This window comes from Neopsephotus bourkii, unplaced genomic scaffold (genome assembly GCF_033783945.1).
Source record: "Neopsephotus bourkii isolate Nb327-2 ecotype Australia unplaced genomic scaffold, CSIRO-AGI_Nbou_v1 NB_595, whole genome shotgun sequence".
Lineage (NCBI taxonomy): Eukaryota > Metazoa > Chordata > Aves > Psittaciformes > Psittacidae > Neopsephotus > Neopsephotus bourkii.
Genome location: NW_026901096.1, coordinates 1,574,937 through 1,589,774, shown reverse-complemented (window position 1 = coordinate 1,589,774; position 14,838 = coordinate 1,574,937). Strand labels below are relative to the sequence as shown.

The 14,838-nt window shown below is 40.8% G+C and overlaps 1 protein-coding gene across 1 annotated transcript; it reads left to right on the top strand.

Annotated features, from left to right (window-relative positions):
- The first annotated feature begins 9,026 nt into the window (after window positions 1–9,026).
- Window positions 9,027–14,511, top strand: CUNH2orf50 (chromosome unknown C2orf50 homolog). The gene is given in 6 exon segments (XM_061351738.1): window positions 9,027–10,444; window positions 13,146–13,185; window positions 13,815–13,986; window positions 14,102–14,145; window positions 14,147–14,180; window positions 14,183–14,511. Coding segments are annotated over 6 exon segments (720 nt in total). The 5' UTR covers window positions 9,027–10,184; the 3' UTR covers window positions 14,353–14,511.
- The last annotated feature ends 327 nt before the right edge of the window (window positions 14,512–14,838 follow it).

Sequence of the window (14,838 nt, the reverse complement as noted above, 5' to 3'; positions counted from 1 at the left end):
CTTCTCCAGCCACTTTCCACACCAAAACCCACAAAGGCCTCACCAGATACAAGATCCCCCAAAACGGTGACTCCATCTCAGACTAACCCTTCCCCTGACCATGCTTCTGCGCTGCCAGGCAAACATAAAGGCAAGCCAGAAGAAAGACCAACATGCATGGGCGAAGTCCCTAAGGAATACAGAATGCTTGCACTTTGTGATAAAATCTTGCCAATTCGATTATTAAAAAAAAAAAAAAACAAAACCAAAACACAAACCACAAACCAAAAAGAGCAAACCCAGAGCACTGCTAGAAACATTGCCCTAGTATCAGTTGCAGACAGGAAAAAAAGGCCTTTCCTGCCATACCCTTTAAAGGTCTAAACCCTGCTGCAGCCAGGATTTTGAGAGGGATCTAACTTACTGTACTAGCTTTTCTGGAGCAAAACGCCCAGCTTAGTCAATAGAAGTTTTGCTTGAGCAAAAGTGTCTTCTTTAATCAAAAGACAAACAGAAAGGTTTAGTTTTCAAAACACACACAGAGTTGCTCCCATTAAACAAAGGGAGCTTTAATATTATTTTAATGGAGAACTCACATTCTGAGGAGTGCTTACATGAACCTCCCCCTCAGAACTGTCACGTACTTGCTTGTATAATACATAAGTAAGAAAATACCCTCTCCCTATGGAGTGGCTGTGATGTGTTATTTGCTGGCAGCTTCTAGAAAATTAAGTTATTCACCATTTAAATCTACAGTGTAAATTTGTCTTCTGCTTATCTGCATTAATCCTTTTCTTATTAAACCAATTAGTGTACTGGTTTAGAAAGTTCCTCAGGACAGAAACGTTTGTGGCACAGCCGTTTACTTGAACTGTAAACAGAAGCTGAGGGTTGCTATGGTGAGATCTTTTTCTCAAAGTCTATTTACTTCTCCCATCTAACAACAGTACCAATAGTGGAGCCTATAAAACAGAAAGCATAAAGTAAAGCAGCCACTACACACCACAGTTCTGAGAAGTCCTTATTCTAAGGAAATGAATTTGAATGCTCACCAGAAACAAAGGTATGTAGAAAAGCAAGGTAAACTTTTTTCTTTTTCTTTCTTTTTTTTTTTTTTTTTTTTAGGTAAAAAAAATGGTACTTTAACCTGTATTCTGTGATAAAGGCTTTAACAAGGAGAAGCAGTCTGAAAAGTCTGCTTTGATTGTTGCTGTTTTCTAGTCCTCTTGCAAAATTGTAGGTTTGTGAAAGTTCAGTATGCAGCCTAGGTGAATATTCACATCACCACGAGTTAATTAGACCCTGAGGGAATGGAAATAGGCAAAGAGCAAACAGGTACAACACAGAGATGCTTTTTGCAAAATCCCTAAATTAGCCTTTTGCAAGAGTAGGGTACAATTTTAACTCCAGAGCTGGTGCAGGCTATTTCCAGAATGGATATTCTCATTCACCAACAAAACTTCTGGTTCCTGTGAACTGGTCTCCTACCAGAACTACAAGTATAATAAAGGTTCTGCTTTTTATTTTATGATAATGGCAGAGGTGATTATCATAATCAGACTTGCAAAAAAGCCAGTCCAGACACATTCTTAATCCTCCAGTTGCCAGGTTCAAGTATATAAGCAAAACTCTCATGAAAGAATGGCTGGAATTAGGAATATAAACCATATCAGGTAGACAAAACCCTATATATTTTTATCTAACACAAGACTGGAAATTTAAGTTATTTTTCTACAAAGTCTTCCACCCAACTTCTCCTTTTACTCCTGGGTAAGTCATTTTTAAAACAGCATGTAAGTAACATAAAATATCGTGCAATGTAACACAATCAATAGTAAATTTCTTCTACTAACGTGTGGAATGCTTCTGACTCTCATTCAGAGAGCAGGCCTGGCACTATTTTCTTAGTGTAGGTGTGGTTCTACATTTCATTCATATCAAGAAATCTCATTTTGAACATCTGCATGTAGGGCTCCATAAGGGTGTCTCCAATGACCTTATAGATAACGAAGGTCTAGGGAATGTCTGCAGTAGCAGGCCCCGTGTATCTGTGGAGTGAAGCCAACTCTTGTTAAATACTCACAACAACATTTAATCCACTCTGCAGGCCAGAAGCTGCCTGCTCTTTCCTGGCCCATAGCATTTACACCCATGAGCAGCTGGAGAGTGAGTGCAGCTTGCCTTCTCTTCCAGCAGCAACCCAGGGGCCCACACAGTCAACATGCTCCAAGACCACCCCATCCAAAACACAGTAAGTGGAGATGACCAGGAGATTTGCCTGTAAAACACTCTTAACCAGACATCAGATGTGAATACTGATGCACTCATAGTCATCCAGGCCAATCCAATGGCCAGCCAGATGTTCCTACCTTTCCCTCCTGCTGTCATAGAAAGACACAGGTCTCTTTAAGTTTTGCTATGGATCTGCTAGCCATGCATGGATTTCTCAAGTACCCTATGACTTTCTAGTTGCCTCTATGTGTGACTAACTCACTTGATGCAACTAATTTTGCATAGGTTAGTCAAACTTAAACAATTTAAATACATTTAAAGGATGCTTAGTGGTCATGGCAGACAAGAACCAATATTTGCAGAATGTTCTTTTTACGGTTTAAACTGCCAGTGACATGGAATGCTGCAGCAGATCATCAAGAATGAAGAAACACACATGAATATCCCTACTTTGCTTGTTATCTTTTCCACTTTTTAAAAAAACATATGAGTAGTTTGCCTGGAAACCAAGGACACAGCAGCCCGATATCACAGAGCTTTGAGGTTCCTGCTGTTAAGCAGCAGGAATGCTGGAAGCTGTAGGAGACCTCACCTGATAGGGGTCTCCATGCTGTCATGCTGCTGGCTTTACTCTGCTCTCTATCCTGGGACTCCAGACCTTGGGAGCATTTTGAAAACCCTGATTTGCATTCAGCAAAGATTCACTGATCTCATTATAATTCATGATGAACTATTGCAGGTTGAACAGGTCAACTATTTTACACAATCTCAGTTTTGCTGAAAAGTGTTTTTATGTTCTCTGCGTGGAAGAGGCTGGGAGGTGCACTTATGTCAGCACTGTGATCAAAGCTGGATTTTTAAAGAGAGATATATAATCCTTATACTGCACACATGTACGTTATGTAGATATTTCACACAAAAAGTAGGATAAGGCCTTGCCTTTTTCCCCTTATGTGGTCAGTAGTAAGAAAGTAGGATTTTATCCTAATTCTGCAACTGTAATTTTAATTGCATAGCTGTCCACTGTTTGTAAGCTTTCTTAAGTAGTAACCTAAGCAAAAGGTTTCCTAAAAACTGGGACCTGTCCTGAAAACTGGAATAGCCCATGCTAAGAGCCAAGTTCCCATTCTCTTCATTAAAGTGTAACAGGATCTTTAATGAAGGATCTGGTACAATGAAAGTCTGGTCTGAAAGCTGTTCCAAGTCTCTTCAGCTGCTCTGGCCCTAAGGTGTAGGGACACAGCTGTTTTCCTTTCAGTTTTTCCTTACTGTTGGAGTATTTGCATGTGAACTGTTGTGCAACTGAGCTAAAAATACAAAGCTCCAAACACATCCAGAAGATTTCATTGTTCTGGCTGTCCGTTTCTTCAGGGAGCAAAAGTTTCCAGCTCCCACAGCAAAACAAAGATGCTCTCTACAACCGTAGAAGGAATAAGGCTGAACTGAACTACAGAACAGTGCAGGTGATCCAAGAAAACAGCAGACTGCACATTCCTGATACTCTCTTACTTTTCTTTATAGGTCTCATGTAGCATATGTCCTGCTGGGCACAAGCAACTTACATGGTCAGATCAGGCAGGGACAAAGAATGCAGTGAATTAGGTAAAGGTCTGACAGATCTGGGTAACACAGGTAATGTGACTGGTGATCAAATCCTGGTCAGCATGGAGCAGAGAATACCCCGGGGAGACTCAAGAGCAATCTCCCAGTACCTGCAAGGGGGTTACTGAAAAAAATCAACCCAGCCTGCTTGCAGCAGTGCCTGGTGGGAGAATGAAATAATGGGCACAAGCAGAAACAAGAGAGGTTCTGACTGTATATAAGGCAAAACTTCATCATGGGGAAAGCCAAGTGCTGAAACACATTATCCCAAAAGGCTGTGCAGCTTTCAAGACCAATGGCATGCAGCCCTGAACAGCTGATCTGATTTTATAGCTAACCCTGCTCTGAGGATCAAATTGGGCTAGAGACCTCCTGATGTCCCTTCAGATCTGAATTCTCCTATGAGTTCAAGAAACTTGCCACTACATTTCAGTGTGTCAAAAAAAACCCCAAAAACCCAAAACAACAACAACAAAAAGGCCCCCCCCCTCCCCCCCGCACACAATTACGGGAACGTCCTGCCTTTAGGAAGAACTTCTTTCTGATTCCCAACAGTCAGAGTTGGACAAACACCAGAATGAAGTGTGACTTAACACTAGCTTCTGCAGTTACGAGGGAAACCTACACTAATAGCTGCAATTAAGATGCTAAAAGCTTTCCTAAAAAACAGAGAAAGCTTGTGATTGGCATGTTCAGACAAGGATTCCCAATTTTAGACTCTGACACTTATCTTGAAAAAAGCTAAAAGGAAATAGCTCAATTCTCAGCCAACAGAACTTGCAAAGGTTAAGAACATCTGAAAAAACAATGGGTCCCTTTCATTTAATAGCTAAAGGCACAACTTTAAAGAAATTTTAGGTACCACGGTTTGAAAACTTTGCCTACATTACATGGCAGCAGAGAATTTTTGGTATTTCTCATCAAAACAGAAGTTAATGTCCTTTGAATATGGTGAGCAGATGGTAAATGAAACATTGAGAGTATTAAAGTGCAGGCACAGAAGAATCCAAAAAATAACTGAATAGCATCTTGAGCATTGAAATATATAGTGTTATACTATTGCAATTCACATGATAAAATACGTCTGTATGTACTATAGTGCCCCAGGTAGCAGAGAGAGAAAATTGTACCTTTGTAGTATTTGTGAAGCATCTTCTCCTCCACTGTTACAAACTGATCATAAACTGGTACTACGAACAGATGTATATAGCAGAAGCATGGAAAACCAGGGCTACACCAGACTTCAGAGGTCAAATTGTTGACCCAGGTACTCAAGCAGCATGAAGCACAGCCTTTTTACGAGGACTTAATCACTTTATACACTGAATTTCTCTTAGACCTAAGGAACTGTGCAAGGGAACAGAGAGGATAAACAGAATAAAGCCAAGCTCCACTATGCAGCTACCAGAGCTCCCTGCTGTGGTGAGGATGTGACTTAGCAACTGACTAATGAAGACAACCTTGATTGTCCATGCAATACTGCATTTCCTGACAGGATCTGGCCTCTAAGACTGACATTATCTGAAATAGCAACTTAAAACATTCCTCAGCCAGTGAGGCACACCTTCCTATACTCATAGTTCTTCCTCCTCAAGCATCCCTACTCACACATCAGCCCTGCAGTGTTCCCTCCCTGAAATTCCATCACCTTGTTCAGGTGGCAGGTTTAAGCAGAAGACTCTAACATAACAGGCCCGGAGAGTCTATGAAAGAGCTGCTATTTAATATATTTTCAAGAAAATAGTATTTTTTCAAATAAATCATTTCCATTTCTCAGTGCCTAATGTATTTTGTAACACTAGAACTTAGGATGAAAAAAAAATATAACAGGTTTTTTACAATCTGCATTACAGCCTTGATTTTATTTCAAAGTGTCAGACTCTGTGTCACTGCAAGCAGACATTCCCCCAGTGGCATTTGTACGCTGCCGACGCAACAGACGCTTCCCAGGTTCTCTCTGCACAACTCCATCAAGACAAGAAAGAAGTTTATATCTTTTTTTTTGAAAGCTACAGCAAAACTTCACACATGATGGCCTTAAATGAGCAGCTACATATTTGTTTAACAGGAGTTTTACTCCAAACTGGTAGTTTGCAGGATTTGTTTTTGGTTTGATTGCATGCAACAAGCCAAGTACTCTGCTCCTGCCAGACCAAGACACAGCTTGTCAGCAGGATCTGTCACCTCCAAGCTTTCTAGGGCCCCTGGTGATTAAAGGCTAGGGCCAGTGAGAAGGCAGCACAGTTCTGCTCTGCCATCCACCACATCTCTGCTGGATGCTCAGCACCCTCTGACCAATTACCTAATACTGCTCCACTAGCCGTTGACATGGCCCATCTTCCAGCCTGCAGTCTTAACTAACTTGACTCATCTTTATTGATTTGAGGAAGATGACAGTGAGAATGTGAATGTCACTGTTTGACGCAGGCAATACTGTTCATACTGGAAGATTAAATGGGGGTCTCCATACTATACGTGAAGTGGCAGAGATCTTCTGAATGGTGATCAGCTCTGAAAAGCTGTGGTCTCCAGGAAGATGCCCTCTCTGTCAGCTGACAATTTTGCTCCTGCCTCATATTCACACAATATATGCGCTGTTTTCAAATGTGTGTGTTTCTTAAAACTCTGCAGTATCTCACATACACAAAATTTCTTACATGAAAATTGCTTTGTTGTCCACCAAATCACTAATCTGCTCTTCACATAGAATGTGATATGGATGTGATCCTTCTTTTATAGGTTGGCTAGTTGAGAGATAGCTAGGCATACCGTGCATCTTCTCCTAAATTCAGCAGCAGACCTAGAAGAGGTAGAACCCAGACATCCTTCTAGCTCCCTCTTCCGTGGTCTTAACTGTACAGAACATGACATGAACATTTGGTAACACAAGTTTAGAAGACAACTTTTGTAGGCAAGTATCCCAACACAGTACTGACTTATGAAAACTGTGCAAACCAACTGTAGAAGACTTGGATGTAAAGGAGAAATCTGGGAAGCACAAATAAGCTAAGAAAGATTTCAGATCTTATCCTGCAATTAGAACCACAGGGGAAAATCAGATCGGAGTCTCAGTGACTTTGACAGCACCCACCCTGGACCAACAGGCACTTCCAGCCAAAGCAGCTACACATTCATCTCATGTTATTATTTCTCTTCTGTAACTGATACATTCTTGCATTTAGGCAAGCAATTTCCATGAAGTTTTACATGAAGTTTTATTAGCCTCTGAATTCCCTGAAATCTATGAGAACTTCCTGAGCTTCTACAAACTTGTTGCTATAAAACCAAACCAAAATTTAGAATGAGCAGCTCAGAAATTTCCTCTGGACAAGGATGTCAAATACTGGAATAAAAATTCCGATTTTCTCAACTCCTGTGTATTTTAAAAATAAGGCAGTGCATACAAAGACAAACATTAGCTGAAGTCTTACATAACTTACACTGCAATACCCTCTTGTGGTCAAACAAAACTGTTTTGTCTAAACACCTGAACCTTTTCCTCCATAAAAAGCCTCTCCAGACATCTTTTCCTTCGACAGAGGTAAGTGAGTAACATTTTTCACAGATGACTTTGTAGTGCGTATCATCACTTGTCTGGAAAAACCAAAAGATGAGCCTCAGTCAAGTTCTTCCTCAGAATGATGGGCACCAACACTGCTTGTCACATAAACTAATCCCTAAACAAACTCCTAAGCAAAGGCACCGTCTCCTACAGTGACACTCATAACTTTTTTGAAGTTTCATGTCACTAACCAGAAAAAATAAGATGCTATAATCAATTTACATAGAAACATGTGGCACAAAGCCATACTGAACATCAACCTATTCTACTGCAGGACGAAAAGAAGTATACAGTAGATCAGGTGTACCAATTCAAATTAACTCACTGCTTAAATGCCCCACATTGTAATAATGAACAAATAAATTGTTAAACTGGCAGATGGTAATACAAGGGGAAACTGTTCAGTCTCTGCAGCAGTTCTGCTGAGCTGCTACTCTAGGAAATGGCCTAAATTGGCTAAGCGTATATCCAGTAAGGAATCTATAGTAACACCCAGAAATGTCATCCTTGCACTCATCCGGATGTGCTTTAACGGTGTACAACCACACCCTGATGTCTTCTAGTCCCAACAGAAAATAGGATAATTTTTAAATTACCAGCTTTTAGTGACCAATTTCTGGAAACAGCAGATACATTTTAAAGTCATATTAATATATATCTTTTTAAACTCCAACTTATTTAAACAGCCATGATCCCATTCCCATCTATTGTTTTCAGAGAAATCACTTGAACGTTATGAAGTATCCAATGCCTCCATTTTGGTTTAAGCCTACAGATGCCCTAAACAGTTAAGACTTTCTTCTTTTGTGAGGCTGAGGAGTCTCAGGCCAACAGAGCTGGTTGTAACCTAAGAATTCACTTACAAAAAGATGTTTTGAAAGACACTTTGTACCCCTACACCTGCATCAAAGCTATGGTAGTTAAAGCTCCTGCATCTTTGCAGACACCACTCAATGTCATAGGCATACCTGCTTGTAATCCTTCTGATCCAGTTTATTCAGTGGCTGCAAGTAGTCAATTGGAAGCTATGTACTCAGCTCAATAACCATCTTTATTATTATGTTTCATTTGAAGAAACTGAATTCAAGGAAAGATTAGAACTGAAATAACTCAAGAACTTTGTAAACAAGAGCTAAAAAGCATTCCATGCATAGGAACAGATTTCTCATCAAGATCCTTCCCTGACCTGATCAGGAGCTAAAAATCCCATGCACACTGATTAATGCACTGGGTCTTCCGAATGTGCCTCAGCTTCCTTTTAAAGCAGCTACATGCTTCTAAAACCCCATTCTCCAACCAACTGCACACATTCCAACTTGGACTTGACCCTGGAACAAATGCAGCAGAATAAGCAGATTCCACAAAAGGAACAGAGACAACTATCAGGTTAGGTTGGCAAACAGTTTGTTTCTTCAATTCAGGATAATGCTGCATGAATACAAGACTATTTTCTTTTTGGCTGAAACAGATGAACAACACTATTTAGGAATCAATTGTCTCAGAAAAACAAGCAAATAATCAAAAAGTCTACTAAAATTTCATTCAAACCCAAAGGAAAAATTATGGTTTGAGGTGGAGTTTACCTCTTATGTTACTGCAATCTTCAAGTCAGAATAATTTTTCCAAATATAGAAGTATTTCATGCATGAAGTGTTTGGGTTGTACAGTTGCAACTATTTTAAAAGAAATTATTTGCCAAATTCAGCATCCATTTCCTGACACTGCAAGCAAATAAGTTTGCCAAAATCCCCAGAAAAAGTAGATTCAAAGTTCATTAGCATTTACCAGGAAGATGAAGCAATAGGATAGAATTCATCTGGAGCTAATCCACACTACTCAGAAACAAGTCAGTTGAGAATTTCAGAGGAAATTTATGCTTAAAATACTCCCATTTTCCTGCAAGGTCACACATACTGGAGGAAGTGACTTCATACCACAGAAACCTAACAGGCTGACTGTAAAGACAAACACTGACATTTTGGACACTGTTTTGAAAATTCTCCCTTTGCATGCTAATAACCCTGTATTATGTTAATTGTTACTTAAAAACTACTTATAGTTGCTTAATACCTTCTGCAGAAATCTCTATAAATACTTAAAAGGGACTTTTGGCGATCTCTGGCTGCCCTTTTTTTTTAATCTGAAAATAAGAAGCTTTCAGGACAGATTCATTGAAATATCTTATTTTAGACAAACGAGCTCTGCCCAAAATCTATTTCAAGGCCCCAGCACCTGTCCCACTGGGTCTCTGCTCCCATTCTGATGAATATTCACAAGTCAGACTTACTTCCAATAGACAGTAAACACACTAGGGAAACTGGCAGCTTTCAGGTTTTGCTTCTGCTACATACCACAACAAAAGTCCTCCTCACACTCAGCAGCAATCTCTACAGCACCCTTTGCTACTAAGCCAGACTTTATTGTTCTGAGGAATTTGAATAGAATGTGGTCTCAGCTGCCAGCAGCAGTAACCCCCTCTTAAAGTGGGAGTTTGCTGAGTACAGCTGGAGATCTGATGGCTTTCAGTAGCAGTCATTTCTTACAAAACTGCAGTTACCATGAGAACTCCCTCCGCGTTCAAGCAACAAAGCAACATAAAGCAGTAGGAAATGAGCATTAAATAAGAGGGAAGTAAAACAGCACTAAGCACTGCCTGTTAGTGCTGCCGTGCACCTTTGTTTTCTGAAAGCACTCCAAATCAGCAGCTAAAAGAAAACTTAGGAGAGATGAAGCTTTGAAAGCGCAAAAAATAGGTTTAACATTCATAACACAATATACCTAATGATACTGGGATACAGTGAGTCTCAGAATGGACAAGTTGGGAAAGGGTTCTGGATTCAGAAGAAATATCTTGGTTAGGTCTCGGCAACCAGCAACCGCATCTCTGGGGCAACCAGCCTTAGCTCCATCTGTGTCTCTTGGCAGCACCCAGTCCAGAAGATCTGTTGTTGCACAGCCAGCTACTCAGGCTGGGGCAGATAAGCAGGCAGCACTGCAGCAGGACCAGGTTCAACAGGATAAGATCTGGAGAGAGTCTGTGGAGGCTGAACAGAGAGGAAGAAAGATTTGGTAAGTCACTTGCTTCGGTTCATGCCTCTTCTATACATCTTGACATTGGTACTGATGGTCCCTGACAGTCTTGGGGCTTGATCCTAAGCCTTACTATGAAAGGAAATTTTCTTCTGAAGGGACTTTGGATCAGACCCTACTATCTCTGTCTTCTCTGGACAAAATCTATGCTAGTATCTCCTGGCATGCTGGGCTTAAGCTGAAAGGGATGCAAAAAATTGCATGCTAAGTACCTTTTCACTTTATAGAAATTTCCAGGATTGATGCGCGGAAGTAAATGAGTCTTCCTCCTGTGGGTAGGGGGCTTCAAGATGAAGTAAATGAGTCTTCCTCTTCCTGAACTTTTCACCTTTTAGTCTTCACGTATGGCCTTAAGGTTTGGTCCCAGCCATCAACCATCTGCTTCTCCCCCTTAACAGTAGATTCAGGGGTCTGCTTTTCCCTATCAATAGGTGCTTATCAGTAGAATCAGGTGTCTGCTTTTCCTTGTCAATAGAACCAAGTGTCTGCTTTTCCTTGTCAGTAGTTAGTGCCTTTGTTCTGCTTAGTAGGCATGATAGGTACAGACAATGCCTTTGCTTAAGCGATCGAATTCCTCTAACCCCCCTGTACAACCCCCCTGTACAACCCCCCTGTACATCGGTCAACCCTCTGCATCAGGATGAAGATTTAAATGTGCCAACCTTTATAATTTATTGCAGACACACTATCACCTCTTCTCATATTCTTGGAAATGGCTGAAATGGGAGTTGAACAGAGTGTTCTGCCAAAATATGATTTTGTATTCCTAATCTGTAACTCTACTGGCCATGCCCCATTGTTACAGTGTTTGAGTAGACCGAACTGCACGCATACAACCTAAGCTTTAACTGTGTATATAGTGACCTTAAGGAACCCAAAATTAAGATCCTTTCTGTCTCTGCCACATATCTTGAGTGTTTATGCTCATACTTCAGTACACAGCATGAACGTGCCTGTTAGAAGAATATCCTTGGTAAAAACAAAATCAGTTCCAGCTCCCACTGTGCACTAGACAAGTTAAGGGAAAGGGAGGAAAAAGAACATCACTCTCAGGATTTTTAGAATGGGAAAAGAAACCATCTGAAAACCCTCATCCTCCTCAGCCTTCTGGAGGAGTTGCAAATCACAGCTCTGATTCCCCCAGAGACGCATTTGAAATCCTGTCTGGCTCCCTTCACCTGAGGGAAAGGCTGAGCCAGGACTCTTGCAGAGCCAGGACTCTTGCAAAGCCAGGGCCATGGTGGCAATGTTACTCTCCCCCAGTTGTGCAGTCAGACTTTTGCCAAATGGGCCCAGCACATTCCATACCTGTTCCCTAGCTAAGGCAGCAGAAGACACTCTGTACCTGCCCCCTGGGGTTCACAGTTAGGAATAGTGGTGCAAACTCATTTTCATGGGTAAGTAAGGTAACAGATCATTCAGCTGATGCATGTTATGCTCTGCAATCTTAGCTACAAAGACAGAAACTCTAGTAAAAGGGTAGGATGGGAATGTGAAGGACAGATGCCTAAAGCTGGATTCAGCAGACTACAAATGCTACAGTCTGCAGAGAACTGCCCTTCAGCTCTACATCCCCTACCAGAACTGATGATGGGGAAAGCCTGCTATGTGTTGGTGGTCTGACTTAAAGTGGATATAGGTAAACGTCTGAGACCCAAGCATTTCTCAGTAATTAACACCATCCAGTAACACCCAAATCTGTATGTTCAAATAGTGGCTGGCATAGTAAGATAAAAATTTTAGGATCTCTGGGCTGTGCTGGTATTCCAAAAGGTATAGTGATAAATATGACAATCATCAATTAGCTTTTACATGCACTTAGGTATATATGCACTGGACAGGGCAGTGCAGAACAGAAATTCAATGCTTCTAGCTCAATGGGGTACATGGCTCTTCTGTAGAGATATGCTCAACTCAGGACGTACATTCAGCACAAGACTGATGAGCTTAGATGCAGCACTGTATAGACACAGGTAACCAGCTCAGAGTCAACCCTGGTGTCCCTTGAGCCTCGCTGCAAATACAGCCGTAGGCAACTGCTTTCTCTCTTCACCTCACTGCACTTCTACAATAGCAGGTGAACTTTTGTTTTCTCAGTTTCAGGCCAGGGAAACCAAAGGACAGAAAATGAAAGGGCTTGCCCTGCAGTCCCACACCAAGTATAGAACTCAGCTGAAGAGCAAAACTCAGGTCTTCTGACTCAGTTTACTCCCAGCACAGATGCCTATCTGCACAAAATACTCCCACTGGCATTTGGCTGCAGCAAATACAGCTCTGGGAAATTCCCACCAAGGACTTCTGCCATCAGAGGATCTGTCACTTAGAAAATAAGAATCTTTGTCTTGCTCAAGTCATGGGTCAAAAGTTTGCTAGAGTGACTCAGGATTTTGCTTATTCATCTGCATTTGCACAAGGAATACACTGTGGACATGATACGCTCGTCTTCCTTTAGCAAAAAAGCTCCACTCCTCACGTAGTATGAGGTTCCCATGGGAATAAAAAAACACCCTGTGCTTCACCACGGAAGAGACAGGTTTTGATGCAAAGAGGTTGCAGGTGTAAGAGCTGGGTTGTAAGTATCAAATTAAGCAGTTAAATAGGTATTCAAATACAACCAACATTAACTATTCTAGCTAAAGACAGTCAATTTCACACTGCTATTTTTCACTTCTACCCCAAGGTACCAGAACTGGAGTTTCCTAAAGGACTATGACCAAATGGTAAGCTTTGAACAAACATTCAACTGTAATCCAGGCTCCTTTTAGTTTTCATCCATTCCAGCTAGGCTAGTATTTAAAACTGAAGCATACTTAGGCATAATTGGCAAATGCTATCAGACTAAAATCTTCGGGAAAAATAAAAGAGAACTGAAGTCCCTTTCATCTGCTACCTATGAAGCAAAGAAATAGAGTGCACGCATGTATTCAATCTGTTTCAGTATTAGCAGCTCCCTAGAAAGACAAGTGAAGAAGAACCAGCGTCCTAGGAGAAAATTTGTAAGATCATGTCATCATGCTGAAATCCAAGACACTTAACTAAAAATGAAACAAAATACCTCCCATTTCATGACCATTCTAGAGCAGGATGATTTCAGTCTCAGCTGACATTTTATGCAACACATTTGAAAATTATTCATTTCCCTGTGTTATCCTATTCCCACAAAAGACAGGAGAAAATAATTGCTTATTTCTTCAGCACTTTCATATACATTCAGTATGACATTTTTAAGTATATTCAAACTAACTTTGAAGGCAAAAGTGATATTATAAATAATCTCAGTAACTTGCATTTTTGTAACAAGCAATGGGTGTAATTCTGAAAACTTATTAATGGTGTTTGTTTTATCCAGGGTAAGAAAAAGGAGCAGAAGCCACTGCCAAACTATATGCCTGTGTTCTCAAGCAAAGTCCCTAACTCGACCAACCAGACTATTGGCAGTCGAATGAATACTGAACTTGGCAGGGATTTGGTACACATGGATTACTTCTTCAGCACTGGAGCACGAAAGAGGAAACTTGATGGTGAGCTCCAGCCTTCCTAGCACTTTGGTAAAAATGGAACAGTAACAAAGCCAGTTGAAGGGTTCTAGCCAACAGACTCCACAGCAGGTAAAAAATTCCTCAATCTTTTTCTCAGAAAGACCAATGCTACTCTTTAGCATGGATTTTCTTTCAAGAGCCAAAGATAGATGTTGGCCAACAATGCCACAGGAGACATTCTCGTTGTATTTCAGGTGGCTGGGCCACATAAAGAGGGTTAGAACTACAGCCCTCATCCATCTTTCCATGCAGTCTACAGTAAGGCTGCCACTAACATCAGAAAGATCAAGATTACAGCCAAAAGGCAATTACTCCCTAATTTTTTATCTCCTGAAAATAAACAATTAATGAAGATCTGCTGAGTCCCAACATAAACAACATATTCCAGTTCTGAAAGTTGGCGCAATAAAATCAGCAGCTTGTTGCATTTAATGTAATTGGCCAAGGATTCATCAGCTCTGCCATTTGCACGTTTAAGCTTGCTCTAAATAATAAAATTTAAGGCACGTGAGATGTGTTCTGTGCTTTTTCTCCCCTTCCTGCTGAGGAAAGGAGAACTATTTTTTTTTCACACTGGTTTTCATTTTTGATTCTTTAGATATGCTGCTCTCGAATTCCCTTAACTCTTGGAACTAACTGACAAGGAAGCAGGCTCTCACATTTTGCTCTGAAGGAGTGTTGGCTCAGCAACCTGTCTGACACTTTTAGGATCATCAACCTTGAATTTAACAGGTTCAGAGCTCCTAAAATCTGTGGTTGCCCAGGGAAACCAACATCAAGCTAAATCAATGCAATACCTGAAGCCTGTTCACCTATGCGCCTCTACTACATAGG